The sequence below is a fragment of the Bombina bombina genome, chromosome 2, assembly GCF_027579735.1.
Source record: "Bombina bombina isolate aBomBom1 chromosome 2, aBomBom1.pri, whole genome shotgun sequence".
Lineage (NCBI taxonomy): Eukaryota > Metazoa > Chordata > Amphibia > Anura > Bombinatoridae > Bombina > Bombina bombina.
Genome location: NC_069500.1, coordinates 488,867,006 through 488,892,616, shown reverse-complemented (window position 1 = coordinate 488,892,616; position 25,611 = coordinate 488,867,006). Strand labels below are relative to the sequence as shown.

At 41.7% G+C, this 25,611-nt stretch overlaps 1 protein-coding gene across 1 annotated transcript in view; it reads left to right on the top strand.

Annotated features, from left to right (window-relative positions):
- LOC128649118 (acyl-CoA dehydrogenase family member 11-like) overlaps window positions 1-25,611 on the top strand; it is a 385,838-nt gene that overhangs the window by 157,416 nt on the left and 202,811 nt on the right. The window contains 4 exon segments of the mRNA XM_053702199.1: window positions 8,843-8,884; window positions 8,886-8,929; window positions 9,006-9,069; window positions 9,071-9,103. Coding sequence (XP_053558174.1) covers window positions 8,843-8,884; window positions 8,886-8,929; window positions 9,006-9,069; window positions 9,071-9,103 — 183 coding nt within the window.

Here is a 25,611-nt window from a genome sequence, read left to right as displayed (position 1 = left end):
TATCCCATACGTCACTAGCTCATGGACTCTTGCTAATATGAAAGAAATGAATTTATCAGGTAAGTCTTACATAAATTATGTTTTTTGCGTTTACCTATTTTGCTGCCCTGAAGACTCTTTGCTTGAGTGCTGCTGTTTTTCTATTTTGGACTACTTCTCAGCTAACCGGCTGTGTATTACAGCAAGGCACCCCTGTTCCTGTCTGCTTACCTGCCTGGATCACTTCGCCCCAAGCACGCTCTCCACGCTGGGTTTGGCCGTATCTGCAGCGGCTTGCTTGTGTGTGTTGCTATATATACAGCACTACTCGTGGTGCTCTTTGCCACTTCCTGTTAGCAGGAGGTTAATATCCCACAAGAAAGTATGAAATCCGTGGACTCGTCATATAGTTAAAAGAAAGTAATTTATCAGGTATACAAAAAAAGGGGGTGGGGCGTGAGGGGGCGCTAGTGAAAGCTTAAGAAATCTAAAGTGTGAATGTTTAACACAGTATGTGTCCTATGTATTCAGTGTCTGCTCAAATAATTGCTTTAAATTATAAAAACTAAATTTTCAGTGTTTGTTATATAAATGCTGTGTAATAGTTTGTGTATTTTATAACGTTTTAGGATATATTATGACCATATATCATAATTTATAATAGTTTAAATAAAGTGCACTGTGTGACAAATTTTCTGCAACCAAAAATTCTTTGATTTTTAATAGACACTGCTATATAGAATCAATATTACTCTTGAAAATTTCATACGTTTTAAACTTGGTATTTCCAAATGTTTTAACTTACAAATTCTAAGTATATACCGATGTTCAAATATCTATCTTCATTCAAATACTATATAGGTATTTCTCTTTTGTACAAATATATGCCAAAAGAACAACAAAAGAGGAGATTAATGTTGATAAAAGTTATTTATTATAACAAAATAAAAATCGAATTAAATAATAATAATTATTTAATTCGATTTTTATATTGTTATAATAAATAACTTTATTCAACATTTAATCTCCTCTTTTGTTGTTCTTTTTGGCATATATTTGTACAAAAGAGAAATACCTATATAGTATTTGAATGAAGATATATATTTGAACATCGGTATACTTAGAATTTGTAAGTAAAACATTTGGAAATACCAAGTTTAAAACGGTATGAAATTTTCAAGAGTAATATTGATTCTATATAGCAGTGTAAATTAAAAATCAAAGAATTTTTGGTTGCAGAAAATTTGTCACACAGTGCACTTTATTTAAACTATTATAAATTATGATATATGGTCAGTAATATATCCTAAAACGTTATAAAATACACAAACTTTCTCCAACATAGGTGTGGTCCGGTCCACGGCGTGCATCCTTTACTTGTGGGATAGTCTCTTCCCCAACAGGAATGGCAAAGAGCCCAGCAAAGCTGGTCACATGATCCCTCCTAGGCTCCGCCTACCCCAGTCATTCTCTTTGCCGTTGTACAGGCAACATCTCCACGGAGATGGCTTAGAGTTTTTTAGTGTTTAACTGTAGTTTTTATTATTCAATCAGGAGTTTGTTATTTTGAAATAGTGCTGGTATGTTCTATTTACTCAGAAACAGAAAAGAGATGAAGGATTCTGTTTGTATGAGGAAAATGATTTTAGCAACCGTCACTAAAATCCATGGCTGTTCCACACAGGACTGTTGAGAGCAATTAACTTCAGTTGGGGGAACAGTGAGCAGTCTCTTGCTGCTTGAGGTATGACACATTCTAACAAGACGATGTAATGCTGGAAGCTGTCATTTTCCCTATGGGATCCGGTAAGCCATGTTTATTACGATCGTAAATAAGGGCTTCACAAGGGCTTATTAAGACTGTAGACTTTTTCTGGGCTAAATCGATTCATTATTAACACATATTTAGCCTTGAGGAATCATTTTATTTGGGTATTTTGATATAATAATATCGGCAGGCACTGTTTTAGACACCTTATTCTTTAGGGGCTTTCCCAAAGCATAGGCAGAGCCTCATTTTCGCGCCGGTGTTGCGCACTTGTTTTTGAGAGGCATGGCATGCAGTCGCATGTGAGAGGAGCTCTGATACTTAGAAAAGACTTTCTGAAGGCGTCATTTGGTATCGTATTCCCCTTTGGGCTTGGTTGGGTCTCAGCAAAGCAGATACCAGGGACTGTAAAGGGGTTAAAGTTCAGAACGGCTCCGGTTCCGTTATTTTAAGGGTTAAAGCTTCCAAATTTGGGTGTGCAATGCTTTTAAGGCTTTAAGGACACTGTGGTGGAAAATTTGGTGAATTTTGAAGCAATTCCTTCATGTTTTTTCGCAATTTGCAGTAATAAAGTGTGGTGTCAGTTAAAATTTAAAGTGACAGTAACGGTTTTATTTTAAAACGTTTTTGTACTTTGTTATCAAGTTTATGCCTGTTTTAACATGTCTGAACTACCAGATAGACTGTGTTCTGATGTGGGGAAAGCCAGAATTCCTATGCATTTAAATAAATGTGATTTATGTGACAATGACAATGATGCCCCAAGATGATTCCTCAAGTGGAGGGGAGTAACAGGTGGTACTGCATCATTCCCTCCTTCGGTCTACACAAGTCTTGCCCACTCAGGAGGCCCTAGACATCTAGCGCGCCAATACTCCTTACTATGCAACAATTAACGGCTGTAATGGATAATTCTGTCAAAAACATTTTAGCCAAAATGAACACTACACGGTAAGCGCGATGCTCTGTTTTAGATACTGAAGAGCATGACGACGCTGATAATAATGTTTTCTGAAGGGTCCCCTAAACCAGTCTGATGGGGGCCCAGGGAGGTTTTGTTCTTGAGGAGAAATTACTGATTCAGGGGAACATTTCTCAACAAGCTGAACCTGATGTGATTTACATTTAAATTTAAGTTGGGAACATCTCCGCATTCTGCTTAAGGAGGTATTATCCACTCTGGATGATTGTGACAAGTTGGTCATCCCAGAGAAACTATGTAAAATGGGACAAGTTCCTAGAGGTGCCGGGGCTCCCAGAAGCTTTTCCTATACCCAAGCGGGTGGGCGGACATTGTTAATAAAGAATGGGAAAGGCCCGGTATTCCTTTCGTCCCGTCCCCCCCATATTTAAAAAATTGTTTCCTATGGTCGACCCCCAGAAAGGACTTATGGCAGACAGTCCCCAAGGTCGAGGGAGCGGTTTCCACTTTAAACAAACGCACCACTATGACCATAAGGAGGTGAGGTAGTGTGCTTTCAAAGATCCTGATGGATAAAAAATTAGAAGGGGTTTGCTTAAAAAGATTTTTGTTCAGCCGGGTTACCTTCTACAACCAATTTCATGCGTTGTCCCTGTCGCTACATCGCCGGCATGTTTCTGGTTCGATGAGCTGATAAAGGCGGTCGATAGTGATTCTCCTCCTTATGAGGAGATTATGGACAGAATCAATGCTCTCAAATTGGCTGAATTCTTTTACCCTAGACGCCACTTTGCAATTGGCTAGGTTAGCGGCTAAGAATTCTGGGTTTGCTATTGTGGCGCGCAGAGCGCTTTGGTTGAAATCTTGGTCGGCTGATGCGTCCTTCCAAGAACAAGCTACTTAACATTCCTTTCAAGGGGAAAACGCTGTTTGGCCCTGACTTGAAAGAGATATCTCTGATATCACTGGGGGTAAGGGCCACGCCCTTCCTCAGGGATCGGCCTTTCAAGGCAAAAAATAAACTAATTTTCGCCCCCTTTCGTAGAAACGACCAGCCCAAAGTGCTACGTCCTCTAAGCAAGAGGGTAATACTTCTCAAGCCAAGCCAGCTCTTGGAGACCATATGGCAAGGCTGGAACAAGGGAAAGCAGGCCAAGAAACCTGCCACTGCTACCAAGACAGCATGAAATGTTGGCCCCCGATCCGGGACCGATCTGGTGGGGGCAGGACTCTCTCTCTTCGCTCAGGCTTGGGAACAAGAGATGTTCTGGATCCTTGGCGCTAGAAATAGTCTCCCAAGGTTATCATTCTGGATTCAAAGGGGCTTCCCCCAAGGGGGAGGTTCCACAGGTCTCAGTTGTCTTCAGACCACATAAAAAGACAGGCATTCTTACATTGTGTAGAAGACCTGTAAAAAATGGGAGTGATTCATCCTGTTCCATTAAGAGAACAAGGGATGGGGTTCTACTCCAATCTGGTTCATCGTTCCAAAAAAAGAGGGAACGTTCAGACCAATCTTAGATCTCAAGATCTTAAACAAGTTTCTCAAGGTTCCATCGTTCAAGATGGAAACCATTCGAACTATTCTTCCTTCCATCCAGGAAGGTCAATTCATGACCACGGTGGATTTAAAGGATGCGTATCTACATATTCCTATCCACAAGGAACATCATCGGTTCCTAAGGTTCGCATTCCTGGACAAGCATTACCAGTTCGTGGCGCTTCCTTTCGGATTAGCCACTGCTCCAAGGATTTTCACAAAGGTACTAGGGTCCCTTCTAGCTGTGCTAAGACCAAGGGGCATTGCTGTAGTACCTTACTTGGACGACATTCTGATTCAAGCGTCGTCCCTTCCTCAAGCAAAGGCTCACACGGACATAGTCCTGGCCTTTCTTAGATCTCACGGATGGAAAGTGAACGTGGAAAAGAGTTCTCTATCTCCGTCAACAAGGGTTCCCTTCTTGGGAACAATAATAGACTCCTTAGAAATGAGGATATTTCTGACAGAGGCCAGAAAAACAAAGCTTCTAGACTCTTGTCGGATACTTCATTCCGTTCCTCTTCCTTCCATAGCTCAGTGCATGGAAGTGATCGGGTTGATGGTAGCGGCCTATGGACATAGTTCCTTTTGCGCGCATTCGACTAGACCATTATCAACTGTGCATGCTCAGTCAGTGGAATGGGATTATACAGACTTGTCTCCGAAGATACAAGTAAATCAGAGGACCAGAGACTCACTCCGTTGGTGGCTGTCCCTGGACAACCTGTCACAAGGGATGGGACATTCCGCAGACCAGAGTGGGTCATTGTCACGACCGACGCCAGTCTGATGGGCTGGGGCGCGGTTTCTGGGGATCCCTGAAAGCTCAGGGTCTTTGGTCTCAGGGAAGAATCTCTTTCTACCGATAAATATTCTGGAACTGAGAGCGATATTCAATGCTCTCAAGGCTTGGCCTCAGCTAGCGAGGGCCAAGTTCATACGGTTTTCAATCAGACAACATGACAACTGTTGCGTACATCAACCATCAGGGGGGGAACAAGGAGTTCCCTAGCGATGGAAGAAGTGACCCAAAATCATTCTAATGGCGGAGGTCTCACTCCTGCCACCTGTCCGCTATCCACATCCCAGGAGTGGGAAAATTGGGAAGCGGATTTTCTGAGTCGTCAGACATTGCATCCGGGGGAGTGGGAACTCCATCCGGAAATCTGTTGCCCAAGTCACTCAGCTGTGGGGGCAATCCAGACATGGATCTGATGGCCTCTTCGTCAGAACTTCAAAGTTCCTTGCTACGGGTCCAGATCCAGGGATCCAAGGCGGCTCTAGTGGATGCACTAGTAGCACCTTGGGACCTTCAAACTAGCTTATGTGTTCCCCGCCGTTCCTCTCATCCCCAGGCTGGTAGCCAGGATCAATCAGGAGAGGGCGTCGGTGATCTTGATAGCTCCTGCGTGGCCACCAGGACTTGTATGCAGATCTGGTGAATATGTCATCGGCTCCCACTTGGAAGCTACCTTTGAGACGAGACCTTCTTGTTCAGGGGTCCGTTCGAACATCCGAACCTGGTTTCACTCCAGCTGACTGCTTGAGAGATTGAACGCTTGATCTTATCGAAGCGAGGGTTCTCAGATTCGTGTTATCGATACCTTGTTCAGGCCAGAGAAGCCTGTAACTAGAAGATTTTACCACAAAATTTGGAAAAAATATATCTGTTGGTGTGAATCTAAAGGGATTCCCCTTGGGACAAGGTTAAGATCCTAAGATTCTATCCTTCCTTCAAGAAGGATTGGAAAAAGGATTATCTGCAAGTTCCCTGAAGGGACAGATTTCTGCCTTGTCTGTGTTACTTCACAAAAAGCTGGCAGCTGTGCCAGATGTTCAAGCCTTTGTTCAGGCTCTGGTTAGAATTAAGCCTGTTTAACAAACCTTTGACTCCTCCTTGGAGTCTCAATTTAGTTCTTTCAGTTCTTCAGGGGGTTCCGTTTGAACCCTTACATTCCGTTGATATTAAGTTATTATCTTGGAAAGTTTTGTTTTTAGTTGCAATTTCTTCTGCTAGAAGAGTTTCATAATTATCTGCTCTGCAGTGTTCTCCTCCTTATCTGGTGTTCCATGCAGATAAGGTGGTTTTACGTACTAAACCTGGTTTTCTTCCAAAGTTTGTTTCTCAACAAAAACATAACCAGGAGATTACGTGACCTTCTCTGTGTCCGAAACCAGTTTCAAAGAAGGAACGTTTGTTGCACAATTTGGATGTTGTTCGCGCTGCTAAAATTCTATTTAGATGCTACAAAGGATTTTAGACAAACATCTTCCTTGTTTGTTGTTTATTCCGGTAAAAGGAGAGGTCAAAAAAGCAACTTCTACCTCTCTCTCTTTTTGGATTAAAAGCATCATCAGATTGGCTTACGAGACTGCCGGACGGCAGCCTCCCGAAAGAATCACAGCTCATTCCACGTAGGGCTGTGGCTTCCACATGGGCCTTCAAGAACGAGGCGTCTGTTGATCAGATATGTAGGGGCAGCGACTTGGTCTTCACTGCACACTTTTACCAAATTTTACAAGTTTGATTACTATTGCTTCTTCTGAGGCTATTTTTGGGAGGAAGAGGTTTTGCAAACCGTTGGTGCCTTCCATTTAGGTTGACCTGAAATTTGCTCCCTCCCTTCATCCGGGTCCTAAAGCTTTGGTATTGGTTCCCACAAGTAAGGATGACGCCGTGGACCGGACACACCTATGTTGGAGAAACAGAATTTATGTTTACCTGATATAATTACTTTCTCCAAACGGTGTTGTCCGGGTCCACGGGCCCCGCCCTGGTTTTTTTTAATCAGGTCTGATAATTTATTTTCTTTAACTACAGTCCACCACGGTACCATATGGTTTCTCCTATGCAAATATTCCTCCTTAAACGGTCGGTCGAATGACTGGGGTAGGCGGAGCCTAGGAGGGATCATGTGACCAGCTTTGCTGGGCTCTTTGCCATTTCCTGTTGGGGAAGAGAATATCCACAAGTAAGGATGACGCCGTGGACCGGACACACCGTGGAGAAAGGTAATTTATCAGGTAAACATAAATTCTGTTATTACACAGCATTTATATAAACATAACACAGAAAATTTAGTTTTATATATTTAAAGCAATTATTTGAGCAGACACTGAATACATAGACACATACTGTGTTAAAACATTCACCATTTTGATTTCTTAAGCTTTCACTAGCGCCTCACGCCCCACCCCTCTTTTTTGTATAACACAAATTAGTCTGAAGGACTTATTTACTGTGAGGTGTTTGGAATCACTGTTTCCAGCGCTCTACTTATCTCACTTACACCTTTAATTTATCAGGTAAGCATAAATTTAGTTTTTTAAGCTATTAACCCCTAAACCGCCATCCCCCCCACAATGCAAAGTACCTATTAATCCCTAAACCGCCATCCCCCCCACAACAAAAAGTACCTCTTTAAACTATTAATCACTAATCTGCCAGCCCCTCCACAACGCAAGAATTTAATATAATCACTAAGCCCCCTAACCTAACAAGCGGCAACATCTTCTATCTTCTTCCCGGAGGTGCAGAGCTGTCTTCCGATGAGCGGAGTGGGTCTTCGGCGCAGCGCGGCTATCCGACGTGGAGGCTCCTCTTCATGCGATCATCCGCCTCACACACTGAAACTTGAATGCAAGGTACACGTTTTATATTGGGGTACCTTGCATTCCTATTGGCTGAAAATTTAAAATCAGCCAATAGGATGAGAGCTGCTTAAATCTTATTGGCTGATTTGAACAGCCAATAGGATTTAAGCAGCGTTAGGTGTTTTGCTTTTATCATAAAAGCGAGCGACAGGTAAAATATACGCGCCGCACTTGTATGTGGCGTCGTATATGTTATTGAGTCCCATAGTGTGTGGTCGGGTTACCATAGTAACTAATTTTCAAGCAATCCGGCATCGGATGGAAACGTTAACACGAAAAGGGCGACTGCACGCAATGCGCTAAATAATTCAATGGAAACCGGATACTAAATTGGAGCCGTAAATTACTTTTAACTGCCGGCAACTTCGGTAGCTTACGGCTCCATTTTTAACGGCTCAATGGAAACAAGACTACAGTGTGCTTACTTTGCTACTTACAGCACGTCGCCAGACTTCAAATAGTCTTTTACTTGCACAGTTCAAATTTTGATATATACAAAACGCACTTTATTTGTCTCTAGTATATACAGTTAAATTTAATTTATTTATAACTAAATCTTTTTGTAAATGTGAGTGTATCACATGGCCACAGGACAATACCACTAAATTCTCCATACAAAATGGCACCCAGCTATACAATTTAGCAAATTAGGATTAATGAATGCACATTAAAGAGTTGGTTTGCAATTTTACTATCAACCATTCCAACAAGTTTTGTTTTGGTTTTTTGCTTAATACTTATTACAGGACTTGACACATTATTTTAAATATAGAAACAATTGAAAGTGAGGAGCAGGCTGCATATTTGTACATTTGACTTTTTGTATGTAGATTTGTAGAATAATCTAGTCTTTAGTAAAACACTCTTTTGCTATTACTATAGTATTGTACATTTTATTTCACAGAATCATATTAGGTTATAATAACGTGCAATGCGTCCGTAATTATTCAGATCCTCTTGATGTAGATTTCACCTGAAGGGACGTGGTGTAGCTTCTATTTCAAACATGTTGACCATCACCCCGCATCCATAATACTATCTCAGCAACAGCTTACATGAGGAGGGTAAATGTTGGGACATCAGGCAGAGAGAGTATTGTGATCAAACCTGTTTGTAATCTCTGCCCTTTACTCTCCAGGGTGGCTCAATCTGGGGCGGGAGTATGCAGCAAAACGTTTTGTATTTGGAAAATTCATAAAGGATCAGTCCCTTACATATCCAGACTATGGCCCGCATGGAGGTGAGTTTTATCTACAAAATACACAGGTAACACTGGTAGTGAGGTTCGTTCACATGTATTCAGCAGAGCTGCAATGCAAGTGATTTACAATTTTTTTTATGAAGCATTAGCTAAACCTCTTATAAACTAGTAGATAAACTGATATTACCTAAATGGTTTATTATATTGTGCCCCCTGTAGGGGAATTATGACAACAGTGTATATGTTCTTCTATTTGGCACTATAAGAAAAGTTCATTTAATAAATGTACAACCACAAATGGCTAAACAGTTCTGCCTGAAATTTAGCACAGAGACTGATCAGGATGGCATCTGTTGAGTTTTCTTGACCCTCTTATCACGTTTTAAACATATTTAATATTTACTTTATTTGTACATGTACAATAATCCAGTATTCCATTGGGTTTTTCAATGTGTGAGGTCTGGGTTTACATATTATTCCAGGAAGGCACTTATAATATGTGTAATCAGATCCAAATAAGGACACTAACAGGTATAAAATGTCTTTATTCTATCAATCCATTTAAAACATGTGGCCTCCCAGTAAATTACATTATTATTTGTTGTGCGAGTTGAAGACCCTTGACAAAGGCTTCACTGGGGAAACCCAAACATTGACCTCCCCCCCCCCCCCACTTTTTTTTTTTTTTTTTTTAATGGATTAAAGAATATATTTTATATATATATATATATATATATATATATATATAATATAAAACCTATGAATGCCTTTCTTGGATCGATATACTAAGTAGATAATGTGATTTTTAGCACCTGTTCAACCGGTTGGACCAAGAAGTGAGTACATGGGCTCTGTATACTATTTACACACGCACAATATAATGTTATACTTTCAGTACTTAAAACATTTTGGACTAGATAAAATCAATTAAGATATTGGTTAACCCCTTAAACGACACATGTCGTACAGGTTTACGTCACACACAAACTGGTCTTTAAAGACCAGCGACGTACCCTGTACGTCGTTAATAGTTTCAAGCGGCTGTAAGCGATCCTGATCGCTTCAGTCTCTTTCAAGGTATTGCAGTGATGCCTCAATATTGAGGCATCACGGCAATACCTTTTTTGGCCACTCTGGTGGCCCTCTCTGCATCGGCCAGCGATGGGTGCCGATCGTTGGTGGTGGGGAGCCATTTCAGGGAGGCGGGGGTGGGTGTCCCATCGCTAGGGAACTTCCTTCTGGCCAGCAGAGATGTCAGGTGCGCGCGGGAGGTGAGGGATGGGCGCTAGCACACCCGCGATCAAAGCAGAGCACCCTTAAAAATTAAAAGTGCTAGGCGAGTGGTAGAGAGGGTGGCAGGGGGTGGCAGAGGAGGGGGGGGTTACTTTTAAAAAGGCTGAGAGGGAGAGGGTATGGAGGGGGGGCAGCTACAACTACAGAAAAAGTGAGGGGTTTTTTTATAAAAAATATAAAATTTTATTGCAAAGTGGGTACTGGCAGACAGCTGCCAGTACCCAAAATGGTGGGGAATAGTTAGTGGGCGGAGGGTTAGGGAGCTCTTTGGTGGGGATAAGGGAGGTTGGGGGCCTAAAGGGGGATCCTACACAGCAGAATATGATTTTTTTTTTATTTATTTTTTTAAATAATAAAAAAAAATATCTTATTTAGTACTGGCAGACTTTCTGCCAGTACTTAAGATGGCGGGGACAATTGTGGGGAGGGGGAGGGGAAGATAGCTGTTTTGGGAGGATCAGGGGGTGGGATGTGTCAGGGTGGGAGGCTGATCTCTACACTAAAACTAAAATTAACCCTTCAAGCTACCTAATTAACCCTGTCACTGCTGGGCATACTACGAAGTGTTGGGTGCGCAGCAGCATTTAAGCGGCCTTTCCTAATTGCCAAAAAGTAATGCCAAAGCCATATATGTCTGCCTGTTTCTGAACAAAGGGGATCCCAGAGAAGCATTTACAACCATTTGTGCCATAATGCACAAGCCTGTTTGTAAATAATTTCAATGAGAATCCCAAAGTTAGTGAAAAAGTTAACAATTTTTCTCTTGCAAGGTGATCCAGTTCCACGGATTCATCCTTTACTTGTGGGATATTCTCCTTCCCTATCAGGAAGTGCAAAGAGAGCACACAGCAGAGCTATCCATATAGCTCCCCCTCTAGCTCCACCCCCCAATCATTCTCTTTGCCGGCTCTAAGCACTAGGGTCTCTCTACGGGAGGGTAAAGTGAATGTGGGACCTCAGCTATGGGGCACTCCAAGTTGGATCTGATGGCGTCCCCGTCAGAACACCAAACTTGCTCTTTTCGGGTCCAGGTCCCGGGAACCCAAGGCGGGTATTGATAGGGTGCTCTAGCAGCGCCTTGGTCCTTCAATCCAGCTTATGTTTTTCCACCGTTTCCCCTTCTCCCCCTCGTCTGGTCGCCAGAATCAAGCAGGAGAAGGCTTCGGTGATTCTGATAGCACCTGCATGGCCACGCAGGACTTGGTATGCCAGACCTAGTGGACATGTCATCTGTCCCACCATGGACACTGCCAATGAGGCAGGATCTTCTAATACAAGGTCCATTCAAGCATCCAAATCTAGTTTTTCTACGTCTGACTGCTTGGAGATTGAACGCTTAATTCTATCAAAGCGTGGTTTCTCTGAGTCAGTTATAGATACTCTGATTCAGGCTAGAAAGCCTGTCACCAGGGAAAATCTACCATAAGATATGGCGGAAATATCTGGGTTGGTGTGATCCAAGGGTTACTCATGGAGTAAGATTAGGATTCCCAGGTATTGTCTTTCCTTCAAGAAGGATTGGAGAAAGGACTGTCAGCTAGTTCCTTAAAGGGACAGATATCTGCTCTGTCTATCCTTTTACACAAGCGTCTGGCAGAGGGTACCAGACGTTCAAGCGTTTGCTCAGGCTTTAGTCAGAATCAAGCCTGTCTATAAACCTGTGGCTCCCGCCATGGAGTCTAAATCTAGTTCTTTCAGTTCGTCAAGGGTTCCGTTTGAACCTTTACATTCCATAGATATTAAGTTATTATCTTAGAAAGTTTCGTTTTTGGTAGCTATATCTTCTTCTCGAAGAGTTTCAGAATTATCTGCCTTACAGTGTGATTCACCTTACCTGGTGTTCCACGCAGATAAGGTAGTTTTGCGTACCAAACCTGGTTTTCTTCCTAAAGTTGTTTCTAACAAGAATATTAACCAGGAAATAGTTGTTCCTTCTCTGTGTCCTAATCCTTCTTCGAAGAAGGAAACGTCTGTTACACAATCTTGATGTGGTTCGTGCTTTAAATTTCTATTTACAAGCAACTAAGGATTTCAGACAAACATCCTCCTTGTTTGTTATCTATTCTGGTAAGAGGAGAGGTCAGAAAGCGACTGCTACCTCTCTTTCCTTTGGCTGAAAAGCATCATCCGTTTGGCCTATGAGACTGCTGGCCAGCAGCCTCCTGAAACAATTACTGCTCATTCTACTAGAGTAGTGGCTTCCACATGGGCTTTTAAAAACGAGGCTTCTGTTGAACAGATTTGTAAAGGCAGCGACTTGGTCTTCACTGCAATACTTTTTCCAAATTTTCCAAATTCGATACTTTTGCTTCTTCGGAGGCTATTTTTGGGAGAAAGGTTTTGCAAGCAGTGGTGCCTTCCGTTTAAGGGTACCTGTCTTGTTCCCTCCCTTCATCCGTGTCCTAAAGCTTTGGTATTGGTATCCCACAAGTAAAGGATGAATCCGTGGACTGGATACACCTTGCAAGAGAAAACAGAATTTATGCTTACCTGATAAATTACTTTCTCTTGCGGTGTATCCAGTCCACGGCCCGCCCTGACATTTAAGTCCGGAAAAATGTTTTTGTTTTAAACTACAGTCACCACTGCACCCTATGGTTTTCTCCTTTTCTTCCTAACCTTTGGTCGAATGACTGGGGGGTGGAGCTAGAGGGGGAGCTATATGGACAGCTCTGCTGTGTGCTCTCTTTGCCACTTCCTGTAGGGAAGGAGAATATCCCACAAGTAAAGGATGAATCCGTGGACTGGATACACCGCAAGAGAAAATAATTTATCTGGTAAGCATAAATTCTGTTTTTTTATTTGATCGCATTTGGCTGTGAAATGGTGGCATGAAATATATCAAAATGGGCCTAGATCAATACTTTGGGTTGTCTTCTACACTACCCTAAAGCTAAAATTAACCCTAGAAGCTCCCTACATGCTCCCTAATTAACCCCTTCACTGCTGGCATATTACACGTGTGGTGCGCAGTGGCATTTAGCGGCCTTCTAATTACCAAAAAGTAACGCCAAAGCCATATATGTCTGCTATTTCGGAACAAATGGGATCCCAGAGAAGCATTTACAACCATTTGTGCCATAGTTGCACAAGTTGTTTGTAAATAATTTCAGTGAAAACCTAAAGTTTGGGGAAAAAAAATGTGAAAAAGTGAACAATATTTTTTATTTGATCGCATTTGGCGGTGAAATGGTGGCATGAAATATACCAAAATGGGCCTAGATCAATACTTTGGGATGTCTTCTAAAAAAAATATATATATACATGTCAAGGGATATTCAGGGATTCCTGAGATATCGGTGTCCCAATATAACTAGCGCTACTTTTGAAAAAAAGTGGTTTGGAAATAGCAAAGTGCTACTTGTATTTATTGCCCTATAACTTGCAAAAAAGCAAAGAACATGTAAACATTGGGTATTTCTAAACTCAGTACAAAATTTAGAAACTATTTAGCATGGGTGTTTTTTGGTGGTTGTAGATGTAGAATTATATAACATTATATTAGTGCTAGCTTTATGTAACATATATTGCAGGTGAAATTTTTATTTTATTTGCATTTTTTTCCCATTCCTAAACTTCCATATAAAGAAATTGATAATTTTGCTTTATATGTTTTTTTCTCTTACATTTGCAAGATGTCTCAATCTGATCCTGTCTCAGAAATCACTCTTGGAACCCTGCTGCATGATAACAGTTCTACCAAAGCTAAGTGCATTTGTTGTAAACTTGTGGAGGGTATATCTCCAGCTGTGGTTTGTAATAGTTGTCATGATAAACTTTTACATGCAGATAATGTGTCCATCAGTAATAGTACATCGCCTGTTGATGTTCCTTCAACATCTAATGTACAACATATACCTGTGAATTTAAAAGAATTTATTGCTGATTCTATTCAGAAGGCTTTGTCTGCCATCCCGCCTTCTAATAAACGTAAAAGGTCTTTTAAAAACTTCTCATAAAGTTGCTGAAATTTCAAATGTACGACAACATACTGAATTATCCTTCTCTGATGAGGATCTATCTGGTTCAGAAGATCCTTCCTCAGATATTGACACTGACAAATCTACTTATTTATTTAAAATGGAGTATATTCGTTCTTTATTAAAGGAAGTGTTGATTACATTAGATATGGAGGAAACTAGTCCTCTTGATATTAAAACTAGCAAACGTTTAAATTCTGTTTATAGACCTCCTGTAGTTATTCCAGAGGTTTTTCCAGTTCCTGATGCTATTTCTGATATGATTTCTAAGGAATGGAATAGGGCCTGGGTACCCTCTTTTATTCCTTCTTCAAGGTTTAAAAAATGGTATTCTTTGCCAGCAGTTACTTTAGAGTTTTGGGAAAAGATCCACAAAGTTGATGGGGCTATCTCTACTCTTGCTAAACGTACTACTATTCCTATGGATGATAGAACTTCTTTTAAAGATCCTTTAGATAGGAAACTTGAATCTTATCTAAGGAAGGCTTATTTATATTCAGGTCATCTTCTCAGGCCTGCAATTTCATTGGCTAATGTTGCAGCTGCATCAACTTTTTGGTTGGAAAATTTAGCGCAACAAGAATTGTATTCTGATTTGTCTAGCATTGTTCGCTTGCTTCAACATGCTTATCATTTTATTTGTGATGCCATTTTTGATATCCTCAAAATTGATGTTAAATCTATGTCTTTAGCTATTATAGCTAGAAGAGCTTTGTGGCTTTAATCTTGGAATGCTGACATGACTTCTAAGTCTAGATTGCTATCTCTTTCTTTCCAAGGTAATAAATTATGTGGTTCTCAGTTGGATTCAATTATTTTAACTGTCACTGGGGGAAGGGAGTTTTTTTGCCTCAGGATAAAAGACCTAAGGGTAAATCTAAAGCTTCTAACCGTTTTCGTTCCTTTCGACAGAATAAGGAACATAAACCTAATCCTTCCCCCAAATAATCTGTTTCCAATTGGAAGCCTTCCTCAACTTGGAATAAATCCAAGCATTTAAGAGACCAAAGCCAGCCCCCAAGTCCGCATGAAGGTGCGGCCCTCATTCCAGCTCAGCTGGTGGGGGGCCAATTAAGATTTTTTCAAGGATGTTTAGACAAATTCTGTCCCAAAATCAATGGATTCTGAGTATTGTCTCTCTGGGTACCGAATAGGATTCAGAGTAAGACCTCCTGTGAGAAAGTATTTTCTCTCACCGCATCTCAGACTTTCCTGATGTGTGTTTCAGACCTGGAGTTTTCAGGGGTAATTATGCCAGTTCCATTTCAGGAACAGGGTCTGGGGTTTTATTCAAATCTATTCATTGTCCCAAATAAAGAATATTCATTCAGACCTGTTCTGGATCTAAAAATTTTGAATCGTTATGTAAGAGGTGCCAACTGGTAACTATAAGGACTAGTCTGCCTTTATGTTCAGTAAGGGCATTATATATCCACATTAGACTTACAGAATGCTTATCTTCATATTCCGATTCATCCAGATCATTGTCAGTTTCTGAGATCTCTTTTCTAGACAAGCATTACCAATTTTTCGCTCTACCTTTTGGGCCTAGCGACAGCTCCAAGAATCTTTTCAAAGGTTCTCGGTGCCCTACTTTCTGTAAACAGAGAGCAGGGTATTGCAGTGTTTCCTTAGTTGGATGATATCTTGGTACTAGCTCAGTCTTTACATTCTGCTGAATTTCACACAAATCAACTAGTGTTGTTTCTTCGAAAACATGGTTGGAGGATCAATTTACCAAAAAGTTTTTTGATTCCTCAGACAAGGGTCACCTTTTTAGGTTTCCAGATAGATTCAGTGTCCATGACCTCTGTCCAACCTGGACTGTGATCACAACAGATGTGAGTCTTTCAGGTCTGGGAGCTGTGTGGGGATCTCTGACAGCACAAGGGGTTTGGAAATCTTAAGAGGCGAGACTTACCAATCAATATTTTGGAACTCAGGGATTTTCAGGGGCTCTTCAGATTTGGCCCTCTGTTGAAGAGAGAACCATTCATTTGTTTTCAGACAGACAATATCACAACTGTGGCATATGTCAATCATCAGGGTGGCACTCACAGTCCCCAAGCTATGAAAGAAGTATCCCGGATTCTTGCTTGGGCGTGAAACCAGCTCCTGTCTAATTTCTGCGGTTCATAGTCCCAGGTATAGACGATTGGGAAGCGGTTTATCTCAGCCATCAGACTTTACATCTGGGAGAGTGGTCCCTCCATCCAGATGTGTTTTCTCAGGTTGTTCAGATGTGGGGTCTTCCAGAAATAGATCTGATGGCTTCTCATCTAAACAAGAAACTTCCCAGGTACCTGTCCAGGTCCAGGGATCCTGAGGCGGAAGCAGGTGGATGCGTTGACACTTCCTTGGTGTTATCAACCTGCTTATAATTTCCCGCCTTTAGTTCTTCTGCCAAGAGTGATCTCAAAGATCATCATGAAGCAATCATTTGTGTTGCTGGTTAGCTCCAGCATGGCCTCACAGGTTTTGTATGCGGATCTTGTTCGGATGTCCAGTTGTCAACCTTGGCCACTTCCATTAAGGCCGGACCTTCTGTCTCAAGGTTCGTTTTTCCATCAGGATCTCAAATCATTAAATTTGAAGGTATGGAAATTGAACGCTTAGTGTTTAGTCATAGAGGTTTCTCTGATTCTGTGATTAATACTATGTTGCAGGCTCGTAAATCTCTTTCAAGAAAGATTTATTATCGAGTTTGGAAGACTTAAATTTTATGTTGTTCCTCTCATAAATTCTCTTGGCATTCTTTTAGAATTCCTAGAATTTTACAGTTTCTTCAGGATGGTTTGGATAAGGGATTGTCTGCAAATTCCTTGAAGGGACAAATCTCTGCTCTTTCTGTTTTATTTCACAGAAAGATTGCTAAGCTTCCTGATATTCACTATTTTGTTCAGGCTTTGGTTCGTTTCAAGCCTTTCATTAAATCAATCTCTTAATCTCTCTTAATTTTGGTTTTGAAGGCTTTACAGGCTCCTCCATTTGAGCCTATACATTCTTTGGACACTAAACTACTTTCTTGGAAAGTGTTGTTTCTTTTGGCTTCTGCTGGAAGAGTTTCTGAATTATCTGCTCTCTTGTGAATCTACTTTTCTAATTTTTCATCAGGATAAGGCAGTTTTGAGGACTTCATTTAAATTCTTACCTAAGTTTGTGAATTCTAACAACATTAATAGAGAAATTGTTGTCCCTTCCTTGTCTCCTAATCCTAAGAATTCTTTAGAGAGATCATTACATTCTTTGGATGTGGTGAGAGCTCTGAAATATTATGTTGAAACTACTTAAGATTTCAGGAAGACTTTTAGTTTATTTGTTATCTTTTCTGGTCCTAGGAAAGGTCAGAAGGCTTCTGCCGTTTCCTTGGCATCGTGGTTAAAGCTTTTGATTCATCAAGCTTATTTGGAGTTGGGTCAAGCCCCGCCTCAGAGAATTACAGCTCATTCTACTAGATCAGTTTCCACTTTGTGGGCTTTTATGAATGAAGCTTCAGTTGATCAGATTTGCAAAGCAGCAACTTGGTCTTCTTTTGCATACATTTGCTAAATTCTACCGTTTTGATGTATTTGCTTCTTCGGAGGTAGTTTTTGGTAGAAAAGTTCTTCAGGCAGCTGTTTCAGTTTGATTCTTCTGCCTATGTTTTAAGTTTTTTTCCTTTCATTTATGAGAATAAACTTATATTTTGGGTTGTGGATTAATTTTCTTCAGCGAAAAAATGGCTTGTTTTTAATTTTATACCTCCCTCTCTAGTGACTCTTGCGTGGAGTTCTACATCTTGGGTATTGCTATCCCATACGTCACTAGCTCATGGACTCTTGCCAATTACATGAAAGAAAACATAATTTATGTAAGAACTTACCTGATAAATTTATTTCTTTCATATTGGCAAGAGTTCATGAGGCCCACCCTTTTTATGGTGGTTATGATTTTTTTGTATAAAGCACAATTATTTCCAAATTTCTTTGTTGATGCTTTTTACTCCTTTATTTTTCACCCCACTACTTGGCTATTCGTTAAACTGAATTTTGGGTGTGGTGAGGAGTGTATTTATAGGCATTTGAGGTTTGGGAAACTTTGCCCCTCCTTGTAGGATTGTATATCCCATACGTCACTAGCTCATGGACTCTTGCCAATATGAAAGAAATTAATTTATCAGGTATGTTCTTACATAATTTATGTTTTTTAGCTTAGGGTTTTGGGCAACGTAAAAGAGCTAAATGCCCTTTTAAGAGCAATGCCCATCCAAATGCCCTTTTCTTCTATAAGGTACGACGAGTCCACGGATTCATCCTTTACTTGTGGGATATTATCCTCCTGCTAACAGGAAGTGGCAAAGAGCACCACAGCAGAGCTGTCTATATAGCTCCTCCCTTAGCTCCACCACACAGTCATTCTCTTTGCCTACTCTAAGTACTAGAAAGGGTAAAGTTAAAGAGGTGATAAAATATTAGTTTTTAATTTCTTCAAGCAAGAGTTTTTTGTTTTAAATGGTACCGATGTGTACTATTTACTCTCAGGCAGCAGATGGATGAAGATTTCTGCCTGGAGGAGGATGATCTTAGCATTTGTAACTAAGATCCAGTGCTGTTCCCACAGAGGTTGAGGAGTACAGGAAACTTCAGTGTGAGGAACGTTTTCATGCTATATAGCAGTGAGGTATGTTCAGTCATTTTTTCTGGAGAGACTTGTGTAATTCAGAAAGGCTGACAGTATCCCCATGAGGGTAAGGGTAAGCAGTAATCCTAAGAGCTATAGAAAGGCATTACTAAGCTTGCATAAGGGGCTAATTAAAAAATGGTTGACACTGAGTTTTGAATGTTTGTGGGCAAACGTTTTCTGAACTGGGAGTGCTGCAATAACATTTTTTGGGCAACTTTATTGAGGGTACACTTGTCTTATTTTTTGGGTCTCAGAACCCACATGGCTAGTTTAAAACCGCACTGGTTCTTTGAGGCTGTAGAGACATTGAGTGAGATGGGTGGGGCCTATTTTCGCGCCTCAGATGCGCAGTTGTTTTCACGCAGCAAGCTCCAACTCCTAAGGGCCCTTGTGAATGTTTTCATATTTACAATCCTGAGGGCAGGTAGGCGCCACAGCAGGGGCTGTGGCAAGGTGCTGGGGTGTTTTTTCTGGATTTAGGCATTAATTCAATCCGGTTTGCACAATAACGGGTTAAATGTTAAATTTTCTTGTGGGGCAAACTTAACTACACATATTGAGTCTGCTATCAAAAATTTGATAAAGGCGTAGTACCGTTTTTTAAGATTGTTGTTTTATTCACTAAATAAAGTGTTTTCATGCTTGTTTTTAGTCATTACTAGCCTGTTCAACATATCTGACATTGTTCAATATGTTTAGAAGCCATTGTGGAACCCCCACTTAGAATGTGTCCCTCATGCACTGAAAGGTCAATAAATTGCAAAGAACATATTTTAGCTACTAAAAGTATGTTGCATGATGATTCTCAGTCAGAAGGGATTCAGATTATGCCATCTAATTCTCCCCAAGTGTCACAACCATTAACGCCCGCACAAGCGACGCCAAGTAGTTCTAGTGCGTCTAATTCTTTCACCCTGCAAGATATGGCCGCAGTTATGAATACTACCCTCACAGAGGTTTTATCTAAGCTGCCTGGGTTGCAGGGGAAGCGCAGTAGGTCTGGTGTGAGAACAAATGCTGAGTCCTCTGACGCTTTATTAGCCATATCCGATGTACCCTCACAATGTTCTGAGTTGGGGGTGAGGGATTTGCTGTCTGAGGGAGAGATTTCTGATTCAGGAACGATGTTCCCTCAGACAGACTCAGATATGACGGCTTTTAAATTTAAGCTAGAACACCTCCGCTTGTTGCTCAGGGAGGTTTTAGCGACTCTGGATGATTGTGACCCTATTGTAGTTCCAGAGAAATTGTGTAAAATGGACAGATTTCTAGAGGTTCCTGCTTACACTGATGTTTTTCCGGTCCCTAAGAGGATTTCGGACATTGTTACTAAGGAGTGGTATAGACCAGGTATTCCGTTCGCTCCCCCTCCTACTTTTAAGAAAATGTTTCCCATATCAGACACCATGCGGAACTCGTGGCAGACGGTCCCTAAGGTGGAGGGAGCTATTTCTACCCTGGCTAAGTGTACAACTATACCTATTGAGGACAGTTGTGCTTTCAAAGATCCTATGGATCAAAAATTAGAGGGTCTCCTAAAGAAAATATTTGTTCATCAGGGTTTTCTTCTCAAACCTATAGCGTGCATTGTTCCCGTAACTACTGCAGCTGCTTTTTCGTTCGAGGCTCTGGAGGAGGCTCTTCAGGTTGAGACCCCATTAGATGATATTCTGAATAGAATTAGGGCTCTCAAGCTAGCTAATTCTTTCATTACAGATGCCGCTTTTCATCTGGCTAAATTAGCGGCGAAGAATTCAGGTTTTGCCATTTTAGCGCGTAGAGCGTTATGGCTTAAGTCCTTGTCTGCGGATGCGTCATCAAAATCTAAGCTTTTAGCCATCCCTTTCAAGGGTAAGACCCTATTCGGGCCTGAACTGAAAGAGATCATTTCAGACATCACTGGAGGGAAAGGCCATGCCCTTCCTCAGGATAAGACAAATAAGATGAGGACCAAACAAAATAATTTTTGTTCCTTTCGAAACTTCAAAGGTGGTCCCTCTACCTCTTCCCCTGCTGCAAAGCAAGAGGGGAATTTTGATCAATCCAAGTCAGTCTGGAGACCTAACCAGACTTGGAACAAAGGTAAACAGGCCAAGAAGCCGCTGCTGCCACCAAGACAGCATGAAGGGGTTGGGCAAGAGACGTTCAGGACTCCTGGGCTTTAGAAATCGTAACCCAGGGGTATCTTCTAGATTTCAAAGATTCTCCTCCAAGGGGGAGATTCCATCTTTCTCAATTGTCTGTAAACCAGACAAAAAGAGAGGCATTCTTACGCTGTGTAGAAGACCTATATATCATGGGAGTGATCTGCCCAGTTCCGGAAACAGAACAGGGGCAGGGGTTCTATTCCAATCTGTTTGTGGTTCCCAAAAAAGAAGGAACCTTCAGACCAATTTTAGATCTCAAGATCCTAAACAATTTCCTCCCATCCTTCAAGATGGAGACCATTCAGACTATTTTACCAATGATCCAGGAGGGTCAATATATGACCACCTTGGACTTAAAGGATGCATATCTACACATCCCTATCCACAAAGATCATCACCAGTTCCTCAGGTTCGCCTTTCTGGACAAGCATTACCAGTTTGTGGCTCTTCCCTTTGGGTTGGCCACAGCTCCCAGAATTTTCACAAATGTGCTAGGGTCCCTTCTGGCGGTTCTAAGGCCGCGGGGCATAGCAGTGGCGCCTTATCTGGACGATATCTTAATTCAGGCGTCTACTTACCAACTAGCCAAATCTCACACGGACATCGTGTTGGCTTTTCTAAGATCTCACGGGTGGAAGGTGAACGTAAAAAAGGGTTCACTTATCCCTCTCACAAGAGTTCCATTCCTGGGAACTCTGATAGATTCGGTGGACATGAAAATTTTTCTGATTTTAACCACCTGCCGAGCTCTTCATTCCATTCCTCGGCCGTCAGTGGCTCAGTGTATGGAGGTAATCGGACTAATGGTAGCGGCAATGGACATGGTTCCGTTTGCTCGCTTGCATCTCAGACCACTGCAACTATGCATGCTCAAACAGTGGAATGGGGATTATGCAGATTTCTTTCCTCAGATAAATCTGGATCAAGAGACCAGAGACTCTCTTCTTTGGTGGTTGTCACAGGATCATCTGTCCCAGGGAATGTGTTTCCGCAGGCCAGCATGGTTCATAGTGACGACGGATGCCAGCCTATTGGGCTGGGGTGCAGTCTGGAATTCCCTGAAAGCACAGGGTTTGTGGACTCAGGAGGAGGCTCTCCTCCCGATAAATATTCTAGAACTGAGAGCGATATTCAACGCGCTTCAGGCGTGGCCTCAGCTGGCTTTGGCCAGATTCATAAGATTCCAGTCAGACAATATCACGTCTGTAGCATATATCAATCATCAGGGGGGAACAAAGAGTTCTTTAGCGATGATAGAGGTTACCAAAATAATTTGATGGGCAGAGACTCACTCTTGCCATCTATCAGCAATTTATATCCCAGGAGTGGAGAACTGGGAAGCGGATTTTCTAAGTCGTCAGACTTTTCATCCGGGGGAGTGAGAACTCCATCCAGAGGTGTTTGCACAATTGATTCAGCAATGGGGCACACCAGAATTGGATCTGATGGCGTCTCGTCAGAATGCCAAACTTCCTTGTTACGGGTGCAGGTCAAAGGATCCTCAGGCAGTACTGATAGATGCTCTAGCAGTACCCTGGTCGTTCAACCTGGCTTATGTGTTTCCAGCATTTCCTCTCCTTCCTCGTTTGATTTCCAGAATCAAACAGGAGAGAGCTTCGGTGATTTTGATAGCACCTGCGTGGCCACGCAGGACTTGGTATGCAGACCTGGTGGACATGTCATTTCTTCCACCATGGACTCTGCCACTGAGACAGGACCTTCTGATTCAAGGTCCGTTCCAGCATCCAAATCTAGTTTCTCTGCGGCTGACTGCTTGGAGATTGAACGCTTGATTTTATCCAAGCGGGGTTTCTCTGAGTCTGTCATAGATACCTTGATTCAGGCTCGAAAGCCTTTCACTAGGAAAATTTATCATAAGATATGGCGTAAATATCTTTATTGGTGCGAATCCAAAGGCTACTCATCGAGTAAGAATAGGATTCCTAGGATTTTGTCCTTTCTCCAAGAAGGATTGGAGAAGGGGCTATCAGCTAGTTCCTTAAAGGGACAGATATCTGCTTTATCAATTCTACTGCACAAGCGTCTGGCAGATGTTCCAGACGTTCAGTCGTTCTGTCAGGCTTTAGTTAAAATCAAGCCTGTGTTTAAACCTGTTGCTCTGCTATGGAGTCTGAATTTAGTTCTTAAATTTCTTCAAGGGGTTCTGTTTGAACCTATGCATTCCATAGATATTAAGCTTCTATCTTGGAAAGTTCTGTTTTTAGTTGCTATCGCTTCGAACTATTTTCTGAACTATCTGAATTGCAATGCGACTCGCCTTATCTTGTTTTCCATGCTGATAAGGTGGTTTTGCGTACCAAACCTGGATTCCTTCCTAAGGTTGTTACTAATAGGAATATCAATCAGGAAATTGTTGTTCCTTCTCTGTGTCCTAATACTTCCTCTAAGAAGGAGCGTCTGTTGCACAACTTGGACGTGCTTTGAAGTTTTACTTGCAAGCGACCAAAGATTTCCGTCAAACATCTTCTTTATTTGTTGTCTATTCTGGAAGACGTAGAGGTCAAAAGGCTACGGCTACCTCTCTTTCTTTTTGGCTGAAAAGCATCATCCATTTGGCATACGAGACTGCTGGACAGCAGCCTCCTGAACGAATTACAGCTCACTCTACTAGAGCGGTGGCTTCCACATGGGCTTTTAAAAATGATGCTTCTGTTGAACAGATTTGTAAGGCTGTGACTTGGTCTTCGCTTCATATTTTCCAAATTTTACAAATGTGATACTTTTGCTTCTTCGGAGGCTATTTTTGGGAGAAAAGTTCTTCAAGCAGTGGTGCCTTCTGTTTAGGTATCTTGTCCCTCCCGTTCATCCGTGTCCTGTAGCTTTGGTATTGTAACCCACAAGTAAAGGATGAATCCGTGGACTCGTTGTACCTTATAGAAGAAAAGTAAATTTATGCTTACCTGATAAATTAATTTCTTCTATGGTACGACAAGTCCACGGCCCGCCCTGTTATTTTAAGACATTATATTTTTTTATTTTAAACTTCAGTCACCTCTGCACCTTTTAGTTTCTCCTTTTTCTTCCTGTACCTTCGGTTCGAATGACTGGGGGGCAGTGACGTGCAGTAATAGGAGGCAGGGGAGGCAGAGCCGCCCCTGTCCAATCAGAGAAAAAAAGATTTACAATAATATTTATTAAATAAAAAAAAAGAAGTATTTTTTGGCTTTTATTTTTTTAGCCACGCCCACCCCTGCCCCAAGGTTACCCCCCACGGCGATTACCCACATCATTATTGCTTTATTTGTTCTGCGCTTGCGCTGCCAAATTCAGCATCCATTGTTGCGCAATTAGGAGGCAGTGTGCCGGTCCGCTGCCCTCCATTTATTGCGCAACATGGATCTGAAGAACTTCCACTGCTTACTTAGCGCTAGCGCCATCCAGTGGTGTCTCTAAGGGCCCTCATACAAGCTCCAATGGAGGCGGTTCTCAAAACCGCCTCCATGATGGAGCTAGATCACTCAGCCAATCAGCATCAGCACTGCCAGGGAGGCGTGCCTGCTGGGCTGCTGAGTGACATTGTGGGTCACGTGACATCAGCCGGGAAGAGACTCTCAGTAATACAGGAGCGGGAGCTGCTGCTGAGAGACAGTGTGCAAGTGCGTGCCCTGCCCTGCCCTCAGTTGTGACTGTGTGGAGTGGACTTACTGCACTAGGAGGTCATGAAGGACTGGAGGAGTCAGGACTCAGGAGGACTCAGGACGGGGGTGAGGTGGACAGAGGAGCGGAGCCACGTGGGTGGACCGGTGGAGTAACAGACAGTCTCTCAGTGACAGTGTCTGACAGTGAGTGATGACGACCTCATCAGCTCAGGTAAGGTTAGCTAATGAACACACAGTCACAGGGTCTATGTGTGGGTACAGTACATAACTGCATTTACAGGCTTATCATTAATTGTCAATCACCATTTAACCTACCTCATAAATGCAAGTGGGCTGCAGTAAATTGGCACCGGAAGGTTAAAAACATCTTTCATATCTGTATTATTTTCTATTTAACAATTCTTTTAGGAGTCTTCTATATAGCTAACTATACTTAATTCATAGCTTTATAATTCATGGGCTTTGTTATGGACGATTTTAATGAATAACAGGGAATAATGTGAATGTGAATCATTTGCTAAAATGCTTGTAGCTATAAAGAGTTTTAATGATTTTGTCTTTGAACATTAATATTTTATTTCTGATTCCGTTTTTGTTTGTTTTTTTGTCCAACAAATAAGCTTATTCTTTCTGTATCTTATAATCTAATCCTGAAACTCTGAGTAACTGTCAGTTTATATAAAACCATCACTTACTGGCCTTATCAGGAGAGCTCAGATAAAAATGATTTTTAACCTATAATAACTTAGTTCCAATATGGCGGAAGAACCCACTGCTAAAATGAAACTAAAAGTTAGCACTCATTTCGTAAAGGGACATTGTAGTGCACAAAAGTAGATAGAGAA